Below are 16,928 nucleotides of genomic sequence, written 5' to 3' on the forward strand. Positions count from 1 at the left end.
AAGGCTATATCCTAGCTAACTGATCCATCAAGAGAGGAGTTAATACTTCCATTTTTAGAGACTGGACAGAGAGAAGGGGGCTCAATACCATCAACTTCTTGAAAACACTGTCAACCACCCTCAGTTTCTCTTTACTCCAGATTCTTTTAATTTAAGGCTGTTCAGACTTGATGCATGTAAAATGGTATTTATTGATGGCATGTTAGAAGGCCAGTGCAATTTGTAATTCAGATTGACTAAAGGTTGCCTGATGTTGCTTAGTATGTGTTCAGTACCAAAGAGGCAATGCTACATGTGAACATTTCACCAGTACTAGTGCTATATTGTGGGATTTTTTTTTTAATTTCATTCCTTTATGTGTAACAGGAATTCTTCTGTTTTGTTTTGTTCCAGAATAGCAATTTTGGGTTACGAGAAAATTCAGCGCTACAGGAAACGCAGCTAGACGGTGAATGATAGTCACTGCTTTCACAAATTCTGAAACTACCAGATAATCTTTGTTGAATTTTGTGTGCACAAGTCCTTGGTGGAGGTTGCCTGTATACATGTTTTCATGAAGAGAAGTGAGAAGCCAGAAGGTTATAGACAAATGAGGCCTAAGACTTTTCCTGCCAGTAACTACACTGGCAGTAGCCAGCAGATGTTACAGGAAATACGAGAGAGCCTCAGGAATTTACCTAAACCCTCCGATGCTGCTAAAGCTGATCACAGCATGGGCAAAATGTCATCTGAAGATCCTAGACAAGGCCGAAATCCACCTAAATTTGTTACGTACCATAAGGTTTTGCAGGAGATACGAAACTCACTTCTGCCTTTTGCAAATGAAACCAACTCAGCAGTCAAAGGAACATCAGAAGTTAATCGACAAATGCTGCAAGATTTGCAAGCTGCTGGCTTTGATGAGGTGAAGTATTTTATTTTCAAGATCTGTTGTTTTTCTAACTGTAAAGTATTACTACATGCTTGGAGTGAGGGATTGGTCATAAACAGTTTAAACAACTAATATGTGCAGAATATTTCCTTGAAAATCTGTCAGGTTTCTAATTAGGACTTAATGAGACTAATGGCATTGAGGAGTGAAGGAGAGGAACAAAAGGATTTAGAGATGTTTGGCCTTTTTTTAGCACATGTTCTTGTGTGGTTGGAGTGGGCTGTTTTTTTTTTTCTTTTTCATTTTTAGACAGACAGAAATGGGTTCTTTAGAACATGGATTTTTTTTTTCCTCACATACTCAACAGAATTTTGAATTATGCTCTGTTAAAATATGTTGATAAAATATGGCCATTCTGAATTGAAAAGCATCTACTAACTGCTAACAAACTAAATCAAATACTTTGGAAATGAATTTTAATTGCACTTTTCACATGGGTAGTTTTGTATATCTTTACATTATGCACTTCGTCAGGTACAGATAAAATAACGGGTTTCTTAACAGAAACATTGTAGGACATCTTCTCTGAATTACAATCTCCGTGTTTTTCTATTGAGGATGTATCTTGTAAACTTGGATATATGCTCTGGTATTGTTGTCATTATAAGAACAGAAAACTAGAAAATTGCAGTCTGCATTGTGAAATTATTCGCTAGACTTATTTTTAATTAATTGACTTTAGTATGAGAATCTGAGTTGTATTGATGGACAATCTGCTTTCTAGGAATAAGAAATTAATCTCTCTTGTGTTTCTATTGGGATGTGCACATCAAACTAAATTCACGCGCGTTTTCATGAATGTTTTGTAAACTTGAGTATAAAAACAGGTTAAAGAAAGCTAGCAAACCGCTTGTCTTCCCAAGAGAAATGGTCCTGCACTGCAGCCGGGATGGCCCTTTCAGCAGAGCAGCAATTTCACGGATCTCAGCAAAGACCAGCTCCAACGTGCTGCCTGGTGCTTCAAGGCATTCTGAGCAAGCTCTACGTGTAGAAAGAATTCAGTTTCTCCAAAGCTAAACTGGTGTTTTCTATATCACATTGCTTTATCAGGTGCTGAGAGTGTGTTTTCATGGCTTACCCAAGTACACAGTCCAGATTGCTTTTTTTTAATTTATTTATTTATTTTTATTTATTTCATTAAGAGTAGAAAGGATTTTTATGATGGTGAATAGTTTTATAAGGAATTGTTGCTGCTGCATGGTTTGTTGCTGAGTTGTTTTTTACAGTAGATCTGTTTTCAGGTCCACTTGTACAGAATGAGTCCACAGTCATCTACACAAATTGAAGAGTGGCCAGAGAATAAACTAGAAAGTATCTTGAGTCAGTAGTTTCATTGGATTATTTGTATCTTAAAATCCTTTAGCTCTGTGGTTCATTCTTGGATGCAACTGACAATTCCCTGGACACTTTTTTGCAATTACATGGATTTTCTTTTCCAAGCAGTTAGGCTAGACTTGTGTTTCCCTGTCCATGGTTGTCCCTATGGATTCGCCTGTGAACGTGCAGAGAACAGGTACAACTGAGACAGGAAAGCATTTTTCCTGGAGAGGCTGAGATGGCTAGGAATGAAAGGGGAGTATGTCTGGAGCTGAGATCATTTTTTGAACTGGATTATAAGTGAGATGCTACTAGCAGTTGGCCAGGCTGGGCTGTTTCCCACATCCTTTGGGTGTGTTCATGATTTAGCAGATGACACATGCAACTTTTACTTGCACCATCCTTGATGTACTGCAGGCTTTCCATAGAGATTAATACAGTACCTAATTGTTACCAAGTCCATTATTTATTTTGATTGATCTGGATGTGGCTATATGAGCAATGTTTCTTCATCATGACTTTAAGCAAGATTTCATTGACCTTTTGAACATGGGCCTCAAGTTGTTCATATAAATTTATTTTAAACTAGAGAAAGATCTCTTTGCTGTATTCTGTAGTCAGCATGTCGTGACACAGTCAGAACTTAGTGTTTGGAAACATAATGATTTTCTGCATTTTTTTTTCTGTATATAGAACACTACGGAAGGCTTTGCTTGTTTTGCTTTTTTGTTTGCTTTTAGTAGCTCCCAGGAACTCTCTCGCCTGTTCAGTCCTCATATCTTCTGCATTAGGTGATACACTTCAAGACATTTAATACTTTGCCACGTAGGTGACTACAGTGTTTTTTGTTCTTCAGCCAGAGGAGAAATATGTCCTTTGATTCTTCCTCAGATCCTCTGGTTAGCAGAGAGAGAAAACTAAGGATAAAAGGCAATTTTTTCTTTAAAATATTGCTGGTAGTGTTCTTTAAGATTCTGTCTGTCTTTATGGCTTGATTAAGTGAGTTTGTTATTTTATATATTGCAGACTTATTTTGCTGAAAAGCCAATAATTTACTTTTTAATCAGTGTATCAAAAACAAATTTAAGGTTGGTGGATAGAAGTGAATAATGAATCCTCTAAAAGCACATCCGAAGTGGGACTGAAATACTGTGGACAAGTTAAGTCTTCTGTTTGCTCAATGATCAAGCAGCATAGCGGTGCTGAAAACGTACATCTTTGCAACAAATTAGGCTCGTCTCTAACTGTAGAAGCAGTGCAGGCATAGCCATCTGATGAAGGAGCTCTGTGATCAAAAGTGGCATCTGCTTTTTTTGAACTATGACAGCTGGCCTGTAAACCATCCTGCAGGCTTATTCTATACTTCTGTTTCTTTTAAAATCCCCTTTCAAGGTTCTGTTTTGTCCACTAAATTCAGTTACTGGTATTTATGGCTGTGTGTAATTATACACATTTATAATGTCAAAAATGTGCGTCACATGGTGAACTTATGCATGTGAGTTTGAACTCAAAACTGATGCTAGCTACTCTAACTGCTGACTGATGTCCCATTGATTTTAGTAGGCAAATCATGTCTTATGCCGGTAACCTTTTCAAACAACATGAACTCAAGTGATTGCTCTGACATATTGTCTTCATGCACAGATCTTTCTTTCAGAGAAAGTAATGGAGTATTTGTGGACAGAAGTCATTCTGAGTTGACCAAAAATGAGCAAAAACAAGCTTTTGAATTTCACATTAGGGTATTTGTCATAAAATAATTTTGGTTGGAAGAGATCTCTGGTCATTGTATAAGTAAGCTGTAACCTGAGTTGTGCTTCTCAGTATCAGTTTGCCTGTATGGACAAGCTATGCAAGAATGGTGAGATGACACAGAATTTACAGAAAAATAGGTGCTTCAAGTAGCTTATTTTTTTCTGAAGCTCTAGACAGCTTAAGTGTGTGTGAGGATCTGTTGGGGAGGGAAGATTTTTAGATTGTTTTTAAATTGTTTGACAGAAATTAGTGACGTACCTTGATAAAAGTATGGAGGGGTATTTGGCCGAATTCCCATGACTTTTGCTATTGTTGCCCACTTTTGTAACTTTTATTTTTTTTGCATACAATTTTTCCTTTAGGATATGGTTGTACAAGCTCTCAGGCAAACTAACAACCGTAGTATAGAAGCAGCAATTGAATTTATTAGTAAAATGAGCTACCAGGATTCTCGTCGGGAGCAGATGGTTGCAGCAGCAGCAAGACCTGTTAATGCAGGTATGAAACCACCAGGTAAGTGTATCCAGGGTAATTCAGTAACTCAGTGTTTTCTTACAGGTGGAAAAATGTAAAATAGTGAATTCATGTGCCTACAACAGGAGAGAATGAGATGTTAACTTAGACTTTTTTCCTTTAAAAATAGTATCTAAAATATATTACAGAGTTCTTCTGGCAAATATGTGTATTTGACCTGAGTCTTTTAGGTGAACATGATTTTTTTAGTATTATATCTAAAGAATGATATTCAGGTCTCATTTAGGTTTCATTTTAGTCGTTTTTGCCCCTATTTGATACCTGTACCTGTACTTAGCTGTTAATGGCAGTTGCCATGTAGAAGTTGGTGGTAAGCGCTGCAGCTCAGTCTGGGGAAGGTCTCGGAGGGTAAATTCTTACTTCAATTCTTTTTTCTCTTCACACATTATCCCACAGAACAGCACCATGTATAAATGTGGCAGTTGGTTCCAGCATTTGTATTTTGGGCTGCCCTGTTTCTGGATCTCCCTCTATGGTTAATTTTCTGTTTGGTTTCAGATTTTTTTTTTTCAATGTTTTCTAAGGCTGAATTAATGCTTTTGTGGTTTTTAGGGGACAGACTAGAGCATTAGTAGCAACTGCTTAAAAAGTTTGGCACAGTTACTACTCTTTTAAAACATACAAACACATTTTTAATGCATTTTTATGTTTTCGTTTTTAGCAGGTTTTACTAGCATGTGCCTAGACTGCACTTTGCAAATGCAGCAAATACTGAACTGCTATTCAACTAAAGTCAAGTGCTGACTGTTCTGTAAAGTTACATTTAAATTGATGATCTAGGCATGAGAAAAACAAGCAGTCAATATTAGCAAAGTTTAACATTACTTTTCATTTTGCCTGTGAAACAGGGCTAGCTGGTTAGGTAAATGCTAAACCATGCTGTCACCTAGGGTGGGGGGGATTCATTATTACTTGCAAAGCTGTACCAATTGACATGATTTTGTCGAAGATATAGTAGCTTTCAGCAATTTTAGCACTGTGTGTATTTACAGGTATCTCAATGCTGTTAAAAGAGTAACGAGACTGTCAATTCCTTATGTAGTGTTTTGTTTGAGATTCAAAGTAACATATGTAAAATAAATATATTGTTGAGTTATTTGGGTAACTTTTGCTTTCATACAATTTTATTTCTTGCCTCCACACAATACTTTACCCCAATCTTCCTAACTGTTAAAATGAAAGTAGCTTATGTGAATTTTGCATATGAAAAATATAATAAACTTGGACTACCTGTATTGAGTACAGGATTTGAGTGGGCTGCTTGCTTTTTTCAGAATTTCAGTTAAATTTTAGTCAAAGAGCAATTTCTCTGTTGCAAGTATAAACTGGAAAGGATAGCAACCTGATTAAACACTTTTCCAAATCGTTATTTTCGTGCCTATTGGAGAGCTTTTTGCACACATAATTAAAATACATAGTGTGCCTAATAATTCTGCAAGTTGCGATCTTTATTTCTCAATTAAAAGTTACAGGTACATCAATAACGCATCTTCAGAAAAGTGGTTTGTGATGTCTGCAATTTCCCTATAACATAGATTCTTAGCTTTTGTTTGCTCATATAGTGTGTGCTGGGCATACCACCATGTGTGTATTACCAGGTGGAGATGAGTCTTTGATGGAAAATAGTCAATTGTGTTAAATATGAAAATTTCTATTGTGATGCTGTAGCAATTGATGCAGAAAGCTAGTGAAATCAGTGCATAGAAATAGCTTCCAGTAACATGATTGTTGCGTTACCTTTCTCTTTCTGCCAGGAGGAACCGTGCAGCAGTCGGTTCACCGCCGGCAGAGCTGGAAGGGTTCTAAGGAGTCCTTGGTGCCGCAGAGACACGGCCCTTCCCTGGGCGACGGGGTCGGTTACCGCTCGGAGAGCCCCAGCTCGCAGCCCGACGTCGGGAGGCCCTTGTCCGGCTCCGGCCTCGCAGCCTTCGCTCAGGCCCACCCTGGCACAGGGCAGCGCGTGAACCCACCACCGCTGCCGCAGATCAGGAGCGTGACGCCGCCGCCACGGGGGCACACGCCCCCGCCGAGGGGGACTACTCCGCCACCGCCCTCCTGGGAGCCCGGCCCGCAGACGAAACGCTACTCCGGAAGCATGGAATACATCATCTCCCGCATTTCCCCCGTGCCGCCCGGCACGTGGCAGGACGGGTACCCGCCTCCATCGATGAATCCTCCACCCATGAGCGCTCCTGCCCAGGCGCAGAGGGGCATGAGCGCTGTGCCCATTGGCAGGCAGCCGATCATCATGCAGAGCTCTGCCAACAGCAAATTCGGCTTTCCCTCGGGAAGGGCTGCCATGCAAAACGGCAACTGCCAGGCAGAATTCTTAGTGCACCAGAATGTCGTGTCCGGGAACTCGGTGAGTCGCCAGCCACCCCCATACCCGATAAATCCTACTAATAGGCAAAGTCCTACAGCACTACAGATGCAGGCAGGAGGATCTGCTCCTACTGCAGCCTACACCAACGGGAATCTTCCTCAGACAATGATGGTGCCAAACAGGAATAGCCACAACATGGAACTCTATAATACAAATGTAGCTGGAATTCCTGCGTCCTGGTCGCAGCCTCCACCCGCACAACCACAGTCATCACCTGGCAATGGGCATGAAATACCCACGTGGCAACCCAGCGTTCCAGTAAGGTCCAATTCCTTCAACAACCATCATGGGAGTAGGCAGAGTCATTCTGGCAGTTCTCAGCCTTCAGCTACCACAGTAACAGCCATAACCCCGGCGCCCATTCAGCAGCCAGTAAAAAGCATGCGGGTGCTAAAACCCGAGCTCCAGACCGCCTTGGCACCAACTCACCCGGCCTGGATGCCGCAGCCTGTGCAAACCATGCAGGCCATGCCCTTCTCTGAGAGTCCATCTACAAATTTGGCAGTTCTGTCGCATGTGGCTGAGGCTCCAAATTACCAGGGTCCCCCGCCACCTTACCCCAAGCACTTGTTACACCAGAATCCCGCTGTGAATCCCTATGAGACGGGGCCCAAGCTCAGCAAAGAGGAGCCACCTGTTTTACCTAAGGAGGAAGAGAACGAGAAGAATTACGAAGGTTTTGATTCACCAGATAAAGAGAAGAAGCAAATAACAACATCACCTGTTCCTGTTAGAAAAAACAAAAAAGACGAAGAACGAAGAGAGTCTCGCATTCAAAGTTACTCCCCTCAGGCCTTTAAGTTCTTCATGGAGCAGCATGTGGAAAATATACTCAAGTCACATCAGCAGCGTTTGCATCGGAAAAAACAACTAGAGAATGAAATGATGCGGGTAAAATCTTTCTTCTTTCTAAATCTTTGAATTTTTTTCATTAAGAAATGTATGTTATGAGTGTTTAAATAGGACAGATAAACAGAACATTGCAGTATAGCATGGTATGGAAGTTTAGTTTTTAATTTTAAAGTGTGGCAAAATCTTCATTGCTTTTTTTAGGCACTTTGTCATCTTAAAAATAATTTTGTGAAAGTAAGATTTGTGTGACTAAACATAAGTCATCTGATTCAAGTAAGGTAAAGTGGAGGAAAAAATCTTTTTTGCATGAACTTTGCATTTAATGATACAACTCATTGCTCTATTATAGGTTATGTTTAATCTGGATTTTTGAGAGCATTTTCTGCAGTGTTTTTAATATTTCAAAACACTGGAGGTAGAAATAACAAAGCAATGACTAGTGGTAGGTTGGTCGAAACCTTAATACAGTTGTTATACAGTTATTCTTTTTCTTTCTTTTTTTTCTTTTAGAAATTCATATCTAAAAAGTCTATTAAAAAGCTATAGTTTTGGCTTTTTTTTTTTTTTTTGAGAGAGAGAGAGAGAGAGAGAGACATGGTGCCTTTTGTCAAAGTATTTTATAAGACAGATTGTAATGGTATCTATGTAAACAAGGTATAATTGTATGAGTTAATGAAAAACATATCAAAAACACTTTTTCCTGCCCAGGCAGAGTCATTGGTGCATTCCTGGGATTTTGTGTTCTACTAAATGAAATTGACAGGGTACATTTTGGAACTTATATATACATACATCATTTCAAAAGCAAAACCAGTGAAGTGATTTTTTTTTTTTTTTTTTTTTATGTAGTGTTGACTTCAGAAGTATGATGTATCTTTTGACTGGTTCTGTGGGGAAAAAAAGATGTTCTTGGCATATGCCGCTTTCTTGAAATGCTGCTTTTTAAGTTCATGTTTTTGTACTCCTTGAAAGTTCTTACTGTAAGCTGTGGTGTTTTACAAGTGTATGCTTAATCGCAGCATATGTAAATATTAGAAAAATTTCTTCCTGGAACTCTTTCTAGTTCTTTATTCTTAGTCTGTCTTTCTTTCCTTTTCACTTCCACTAACAGCTGATTTAAACTATTAAGGTGTGGAAAGCTTTCCTGAACTCTGTAGCATCCATCACTGTGTAGGCAAGTAAGATTTTTGGAGCAATAGTATTTAAAAATAGCATGATCCCTTTTTAAAGAATTTTGCATGCATACCTGCATCAAAATTAAGCATGAATTTATTTTGACTATTTGAATACTTAAATGTAAGATTATAATTAATGTTGATATGTAAACCTCACTTTCCCTTCTTACTGTGTTGATTGTCTTCCCTAGAATCGCGGGCATAAGTATTACTGATACACAGAGACTAATACAACCTTCCTTGGGTGTTTAAAGCATCCTAGTAAAATGAAATAAGTAAATAATAAAAACAGATTTATGGTATTAATGCTAGATTTAAAGGTGGGGTGTTTCATGACACCCTGAAGAGTGAAAAAAGGGTCTATTATGCTGCAGTAGGTATCTTCCTTTTTTATCAGGGTAAAATGATAGAAATGCAACAGCAACCAAGCATATTACAGATAGTCATGGGAAACAGGAGGGTAAATTTCTTTCCTTTAGTAGGAAATTTGAAAGAAAAAGGCTACCAGAATGTGGCTGTAGTAGCATTTCATATGGAACCAGGTATCCTAGGCAATAGCATGGAAGTATCATTGCAAGTAATACGCAATTCATATGTGTGGATTTACTTCCATTACTCTAATGCTCAAGTATTATACTCCACAATTTTGAAAATATCTTTGCTCCAAACAACAGCTAAACATGATATGAGACACAGCCAGGTTAGAAGGAATTGTAATAAGAACAAATTGTGTGGCATTGTAAGTTCTTTTATCTGGTACTGAATAGGAGAGTGGTCAGTTTGGGCTGAATATTTATGCTTTGATGAGTGATGTAGGGAAAAAGTGAAGACTGGACTGGGAAGAGAAGACAACAGATTAGTGTGCTTAGGCAGTGCTTTAACCACAAAAAACATGTTAGGGTGCAACAGCCAGAAAGAACTGCAAGGTAAAGTTAGGAGCTTCTTGGAGATAGTATTTACATGACTTGCAGTGGTTAATTGCTGCACTGGCTCTCCCACCATCCAGGGTTTTGTTGCTACAGATGCTCTCGCTTCCAGGATTTTGTTGCCACCTCTTCCAGTGTACAAGTGAGGCTGCACCGAAGCAGCCCTCATGGTTCAGGTGGGAAGTGAACACCTGAGCCACCATTGTCTAAATTTTAACAGGGTTGGATTTTCAATTGTCTTTGAAACTTTGTTTCAAGTTTGCAAAAATTCCCCCTACTGCTTTGAAATGCACCAGAAGCATGTTTATTCACAGAAAACTTGAGATGTCTTTCCCTGTATATTTGTCCTGAAAAGACAGTGCCCTCTGCATTGCTATGGTAATGTGTTGTAGAAAACATAACTTCATAAATCTGCTATCCTTGATTTGGACTAGGGAATTAAAACTATTTCCTGTATCCAGTCCGAAACTACTACTGTCAAATCCTAACTACTACTACATATATATATATATATATATATATATATATATATAAATAAAATATATATTTTATAATATAAAATATATTATATTAATATATATATATTATAAAAATATATATTTTTTGAATAGGTGATATGTAGTGTTCTGAAAGTATTTAACATCCTGAATGGCATCTGTATAGCTCATCGATTATTGCTTCTTTCTCATTCAAACCTGTTGTATTTTGTTTCAAGTTATATTTTAAGTTATGCAAAGCATAAGTCATCTATTAATACACAGTTTATAGAAGTTTAGACTATCAGTCACCTAATTCTTCCTCTATATTACACTGTAAATAATATCTTGTGTGGTGAGAAGATAGAGGTGGGTAGGGTTTGGAACCACAATATTTGATAAGATGATATAAAAAAAAAAAAAAAGTTGGAAAGCCTCCAGAGTAGTGGCTGAATAGACGTCGTGATGTTTGTAGGAGTTGCCAGGATGCTTAACCATGTTAAATTTTGGGATCAGAATGTCAAGGAGAAAATGACACAGAGAAAGTATAAGTTAGGTTGAACTAAGAAATCATTGCTGTAGGGTTTCAAGCGGCAGATAAAACAACTGAAGTACTCTCAAAAGGAGCCATGTGCAAGTTTGCAAATGCTGTCAGAAAGAAAGCAAACGAACAAATGAACATACAGGTAGTAATGAACATATGGCTAGGTGGGGGTAGGATCAGGGAAAAGAACATAAATGTTTGAAGGAAGATTCTGTCCTTATTAAAACCAAAAAGAAGCGAGATTTTGACTTGCCTGGGAAGATGGCCCTGAAATGCTTTAATGAATTGACACCAGTCCTCCTATTCTAGAAGGAATGCGGGTTGGAGTATGACAGAAATGCTCAAGGTGGTTACTGTAGGGAAGGGAAGGGTTGCCATGCTCCAGCTGATGGGTTTCTTTAGCCTGGGAGTGGCGTGGCTGTCAGGATGTTAGTACTGTTGGCCAGAGTACCAGGGGTGTTCGTTCAAGATAGGGGCAAACCCTGACATGGAAGCCAAGAAACTGATAGTGTGTGGAGGAGTGAACCATATGAGAGAAACCACCCTGCGTCCCTTACCGGAACAGCGAGTGGAAAGCAGTAGAGAGTGAGGCTGAAGCCCTGCTGTAATGAGGTGGACTTCATGCTAGGAGGGAAGATCGCCTCTTGGCTTTTGTCAGAGAGTTGGATGGTAGGAGACACATGCTTGGCTTGGGGCTCTGGTGTGTGCGGTTGTATGGAGGAGCATGAGAGTCGCATACTCGCTCTTTCCTGTGGCTGAAATTCTGCTGCGTGGTCAGGAACTTCAGTAACTTCCACTCTAACTAGTAGAGATCTTTCCTACTGCAGCTCCTTAGTTAACTCTCAAAAACTTACTGGTACTATTCAAATCCTGGCCTTCTTTTGTCCTGTAAAGAATCAGGGAAGCAGTTAATGCAGTAATCTTTGTACCCTCAGCTACATTTCCATAGGGATGATGGGTGATGATGGCATTAGCAAAGTTAGTACAAAGATAGGTTATTTAGCCAAATATGATCAAAAAGTTTTTTGAAGGATTGTGTCCTTTTACTGCAAAGGAAAGCTTGAAAAATGAAATTAAATGAAATACATTTGTTTCTGCTTTTTACCTTGGTTTTCTTGAGAGTTCTGTATTGTTTGTAAAGATTGATAATACATATATCTTTAAGAAGAGTTTGGATTCTTCAACAGAAAATTCCTACATACTACTTATTTAAGCTGCATGAGCAATTGTAAGAATGCAAACTTTAGCCTCTGCGATCGGACTTTTTTTTATCAATTTACTAGATGTGCAGATGCAGTATTGTCTTCCAAGATGGATAAGAGCTCAAAGTTAAGACAATAAGCAGAAAACTTTCAGACTTTCTTTGTTTTCTTTTCCCAAGAAGCAGAAAAGGACAGAATCCTTGGCAGGTTGTCTTCACTTAGGAGAATCAGTGGAAACAAAAGAGTAACAACAAAAACCTGGAAGGGAACAGTTTTCACATGTAGTTATAAAATCTTCAGGCCAGTACTTATAAAGATCATTAAGTAAATAATCAGTTCAGCAGTGACGCTGTTAATTCAGAGCATCCATGAGAAACTGAGCCTATAGAACACTTTTTTTTGGCCTTTCTGATTCCCAAGCCAACATGGTAGAGCAGTCTGAAGGCATGGTAGATAGTCTTTCAGATTGTGTTTAAACTGGAAAATTTACAAACTTTCAAGCTGCATGGATGTATGCTGGTGCTACACAAGACAATCTCGTGGATGATTTTGTCCAGACGTTTGGAGACCACCTGACTGATGAGTTGACAGTTTAATACGAAAACAAAGTATCCGAGAGGGAGCAAGCACTAATGGCTTCTGGCTTCGCTTCTCCATCACAGCCTCCTCATGTAAGGGAAGGATAGTGTCTGCTTTCTCACCCTCTTATCTCCTTGAGAACATCCTCCCTTCTCAAGAACCCGCTGGTGCATGGCACCTTGTGCATTTTGCTGTTAAAAGTGTCCCTGAGATCACGTGTTTTGTTTTGTATCACTCCTACATGTTTTCATAGAATTCTAATATATACATTAAAAATTAAGGTTTTTTCCACATTTTGGATAAAGTGTTTGTTTTGCTTTGCCTAAGTCTTCTGATTATATGAAGACTCCCAAGAGTTAAGAGCACTATTCACTTATCGGATTTAATTCTGTTTGCTGCACAGGTTGGATTGTCACCAGAAGCCAGAGATCAAATGAGGAAAATGTTGTGCCAGAAAGAGTCTAATTATATTCGTCTAAGAAGAGCTAAAATGGACAAGTCGATGTTTGTAAAAATTAAAACCTTGGGAGTGGGGGCATTTGGAGAAGTCTGCCTAGCAAGAAAAGTGGATACTAATGCTTTATATGCAACGAAAACCCTGAGAAAGAAGGATGTATTGCTTAGGAACCAAGTTGCTCATGTTAAGGCTGAGCGGGATATCCTTGCTGAAGCTGATAATGAATGGGTGGTTCGGCTGTACTATTCCTTCCAAGATAAGGACAATTTGTACTTTGTAATGGACTACATTCCAGGCGGTGATATGATGAGTCTCTTAATTAGAATGGGTGTTTTTCCAGAGAATCTGGCACGCTTCTACACAGCAGAGCTGACCTGCGCAGTGGAAAGTGTTCATAAAATGGGCTTCATTCACAGAGATATCAAACCTGATAATATTTTGATAGACCGTGATGGTCACATTAAATTGACGGACTTTGGGCTCTGTACAGGTTTTCGGTGGACCCATGATTCAAAATACTACCAGAGCGGTAAGAGAAATATAAATGTTTTCCTTTTTGTTGAAGCGTTTTTCTTTGCCAGGGCTTAAATGCTAAAGAGTAGACAGGGGACAGTGACATTTCTTCTCTGAACAGCAAAATTAACAAAAGGTGGTATCTGATTCTTTGCCATCGTTATGCCAAAAAAAAATTGATAAGAGCTTCAAAAGCTGATAATTTATTTAAAAAAAAAAATTCTAAATCCTGATATGTTAAGACTTTTTTAGTTCTCGTTTTCCCATGCTTTGAATACTGAATTTGAATAGATTCTGCCTTAAAACAAGGCTTGTTGGCAAAGGGAGCAGGCCCGATCTTAGGCAAGGCCCAAAGCAGTGTTCCTCAGTGTTGGCCAGCGTGTCGCTCCGTTGCAGGTGACCACGCGCGCCAGGACAGCATGGATTTCAGCAGCGAGTGGGGCGACCCGGCAAGCTGCAGGTGTGGCGACCGGCTGAAGCCGCTGGAGCGCCGGGCTGCGCGGCAGCACCAGCGCTGCCTGGCCCACTCCCTCGTGGGCACCCCCAACTACATTGCACCCGAGGTGCTGCTGCGGACAGGTGAGCGGCTTTTACAGAATCATTCTGCAAAGTAACTGATACACAGCAGGTGGTGTGCTTCCCCCTCCTTACTAAGCATGTCCTTTTGCCAACTTTATGATGTCTGACCGAAGATAAATCTTACTGATAATATGAAAGTCTTAAATACTGGATAGAGTTCTTCAGTAACACCTCTTTATTTTTATAGATAAAAGATTTAAGTTATATTAAGGCCTAGTTCTGACTTCGTTTCAGGTTACACACAATTGTGTGACTGGTGGAGCGTTGGAGTCATTCTCTTTGAAATGTTAGTGGGGCAGCCTCCTTTCCTGGCACAAACACCCCTGGAGACGCAAATGAAGGTAAATTTAAAAAAAATCATGTTGACAGCCTGAACCATCCACCCACCCACGAAATGCACTTGATATTACAAATTCTAAAGAATATGTTAATGCAATCAAAGGTGATTTTTGAGAGTGTTGTTGTATACAAGTATTTTATTAAGTAGCAGGATTACATTATAATGTTACATTACTGAAGTCCTTATTTTGTAATGGACCTTTAAGCATCAGGACCGTATCTTTTATTCACTCACACAGTAAATATGTCAACTAATAATCACATTTCAGATTTCAAATTTCCCATTCTGCGTTAATTTCCAGGTCCTCACTTTTCTTTCTTCTTCCAGCCTCTGGGTGTTCTTTTCTCAACATTTGCCTTCCCTGTCCCCCTGTTGTCACCTGCAGCATATTTCCTTTGGTGAAGCATGTGCTGCTACCTCAACATGTAGAGATGGAGGAGCAGTGGGTGAGAGGGGCTGCCCAGGGTTGCTGGTCCCCCTCAGAAATATTTGTCCTTCCCTTCCTGAGTCTCTGCCATTTAATATCTACCAGGGAAATCTTCTGCAGTTGCCACTTTTTGCAAAGCTGCCTTTATTAGTTGACCCATATGTAGTGCCATGTTGACTTAAATGTTAGCTTTAAAGCTCTTTATTTCCAGTGCATGAAGTAATTCAAAATCCATTTGCCTTGCTGTTTTTGTGATTGTATGCTGAGTGCCTGGGTTCAGGTTCCAGATGCTGGCCTTCGTGACACCTTTGCTGTATTAAGGCAGATTGCTGCTTAGACCTAGAATGTGGAAAATTTTTATCTAGATAGTTAAATTCACAGACAAAATATTTCCTGTCTTTCTGAAAAAGCAGCTTCATGTTTTCACTCTGGGGTTAAAATGCTTGCTCTGTCAAATGATATATATATTTTTTAATTTTAATTAGGATAACCCCTCCTTTTTTGCTTTTAAGGTTATCAACTGGCAAACTGCTCTTCATATTCCACCTCAAGCTAAACTGACTCCAGAGGCCTCCGACCTTATTATTAAACTCTGCCGAGGGCCAGAAGATCGTTTAGGCAAAAACGGTGCCGATGAAATAAAAGCTCATCCATTTTTTAGAACAATTGATTTTTCAAGCGATCTACGCCGACAGTCTGCTTTCTACATTCCCAAAATTGCTCATCCCACAGACACATCAAACTTTGATCCAGTTGATCCAGACAAATTGTGGAGTGATGATGATAAGGAAGGGAACATAAATGATACACTTAATGGGTGGTACAAAAATGGAAAACATCCTGAACATGCTTTTTATGAGTTCACGTTCCGCAGGTTTTTTGATGACAATGGCTACCCTTACAACAATCCAAAGCCCATTGAATATGAATATGGTAGTAATTCACAAAGCTCAGAACAGCAGTCAGAGGAGGACGACGATGATGATGAACAGGCAGGTAGAGGGGTTCAAAATCGTGACCTGGTGTATGTTTAGTAGAGGAATAAAACAAAAATAGTTAAGATAAGGTTACTTTGTAGCTGAAGTTTTTGAAAAAACTCTTTTAATAAGAGAATTGGCAGAAGATCGCTAGGGTGGAATTATATGCACACTTTTTTTACAAAAAAAAAAAAAAACACTAAAACAGTTATGTCTCCCCTCCCTGTACATTTTGCTTCCCCAAAATATAGGTAAATCCTCAAAAGTTAATTTATTCCAACATTGTTAATCATTTAATTTAGAGAGATGATGTCTGATGAAAATAATTATGATCTGAATATTATTATCTGTTCTCTGTACTCTAAGTACTCAAAATAGGAAATAATGTGGTTTTGTTTTGCTTTTTTCATAAAGAGATGCTTGATATCTATTTGTACATACACTAAATAATTTTTTAAAAAATGAGTCTTTGTTCCAGAATTCTTTAATGGTGGTTGTTCCTTGCATTGACCAAATATAAAACCCACTTTACACTAAAAAACCCACTTTACACTAATAAAGCTATCTGATGTTTTTCTGGGGAAAAAAAGAAGGCGGCTGCTATATGCTCCTTTATTACCATATTTAGCCCAGTTATTTGGAGTGTTGGACAATCTGAGCCATCTCTCTGATGAAATATGTGTAGCCACTGCAGTAATGGCAGAGTTCTCAGCTTTGCAGCAGGAAAGCATCAGTCATGACTACACTAGGATTGCGAAGTGGTGAGGCATCAAAACTAGACTTCTCTGGGTGGGTAATTGGAATTTGAAGTTATTAACCCTGTGGCACATGAGTGCTACTCTTAAAGCAGAAGGTGTATCACTTGGAAACTGCTCGCTCTTGTCATCAGTCCTGATATGGGAGGAAAGGGAGCTGTAGGAAAAATACTTTTTGAAATCTTCTCATTTATTTTTCTGATGTG

General features: G+C 39.1%; 1 protein-coding gene across 2 annotated transcripts; it reads left to right on the top strand.

Moving 5' to 3' along the window:
• Positions 1–396: 396 nt before the first annotated feature.
• Positions 397–16,448, top strand: LATS1 (large tumor suppressor kinase 1). 2 transcript variants are annotated; one of them, XM_010216903.2, is made up of 7 exons: positions 397–904; positions 4,366–4,516; positions 6,292–7,811; positions 13,078–13,660; positions 14,041–14,223; positions 14,458–14,564; positions 15,503–16,448. In XM_010216903.2, exons 1-7 carry the CDS (start codon positions 554–556, stop codon positions 16,022–16,024), a joined length of 3,417 nt encoding a protein of 1,138 aa, XP_010215205.2. In that variant the 5' UTR covers positions 397–553; the 3' UTR covers positions 16,025–16,448. The 2 variants fall into 2 exon arrangements, with proteins under 2 accessions (XP_010215205.2, XP_010215207.2); XM_010216905.2 differs by having other exon boundaries at positions 4,366–4,501.
• Positions 16,449–16,928: the final 480 nt, after the last annotated feature.

Source organism: Tinamus guttatus, unplaced genomic scaffold (assembly GCF_059628265.1).
Source record: "Tinamus guttatus ecotype Peru unplaced genomic scaffold, ASM5962826v1 Tinamus_guttatus_pri_ptg000716l, whole genome shotgun sequence".
In the NCBI taxonomy this organism is placed as follows: Eukaryota; Metazoa; Chordata; class Aves; order Tinamiformes; family Tinamidae; genus Tinamus; species Tinamus guttatus.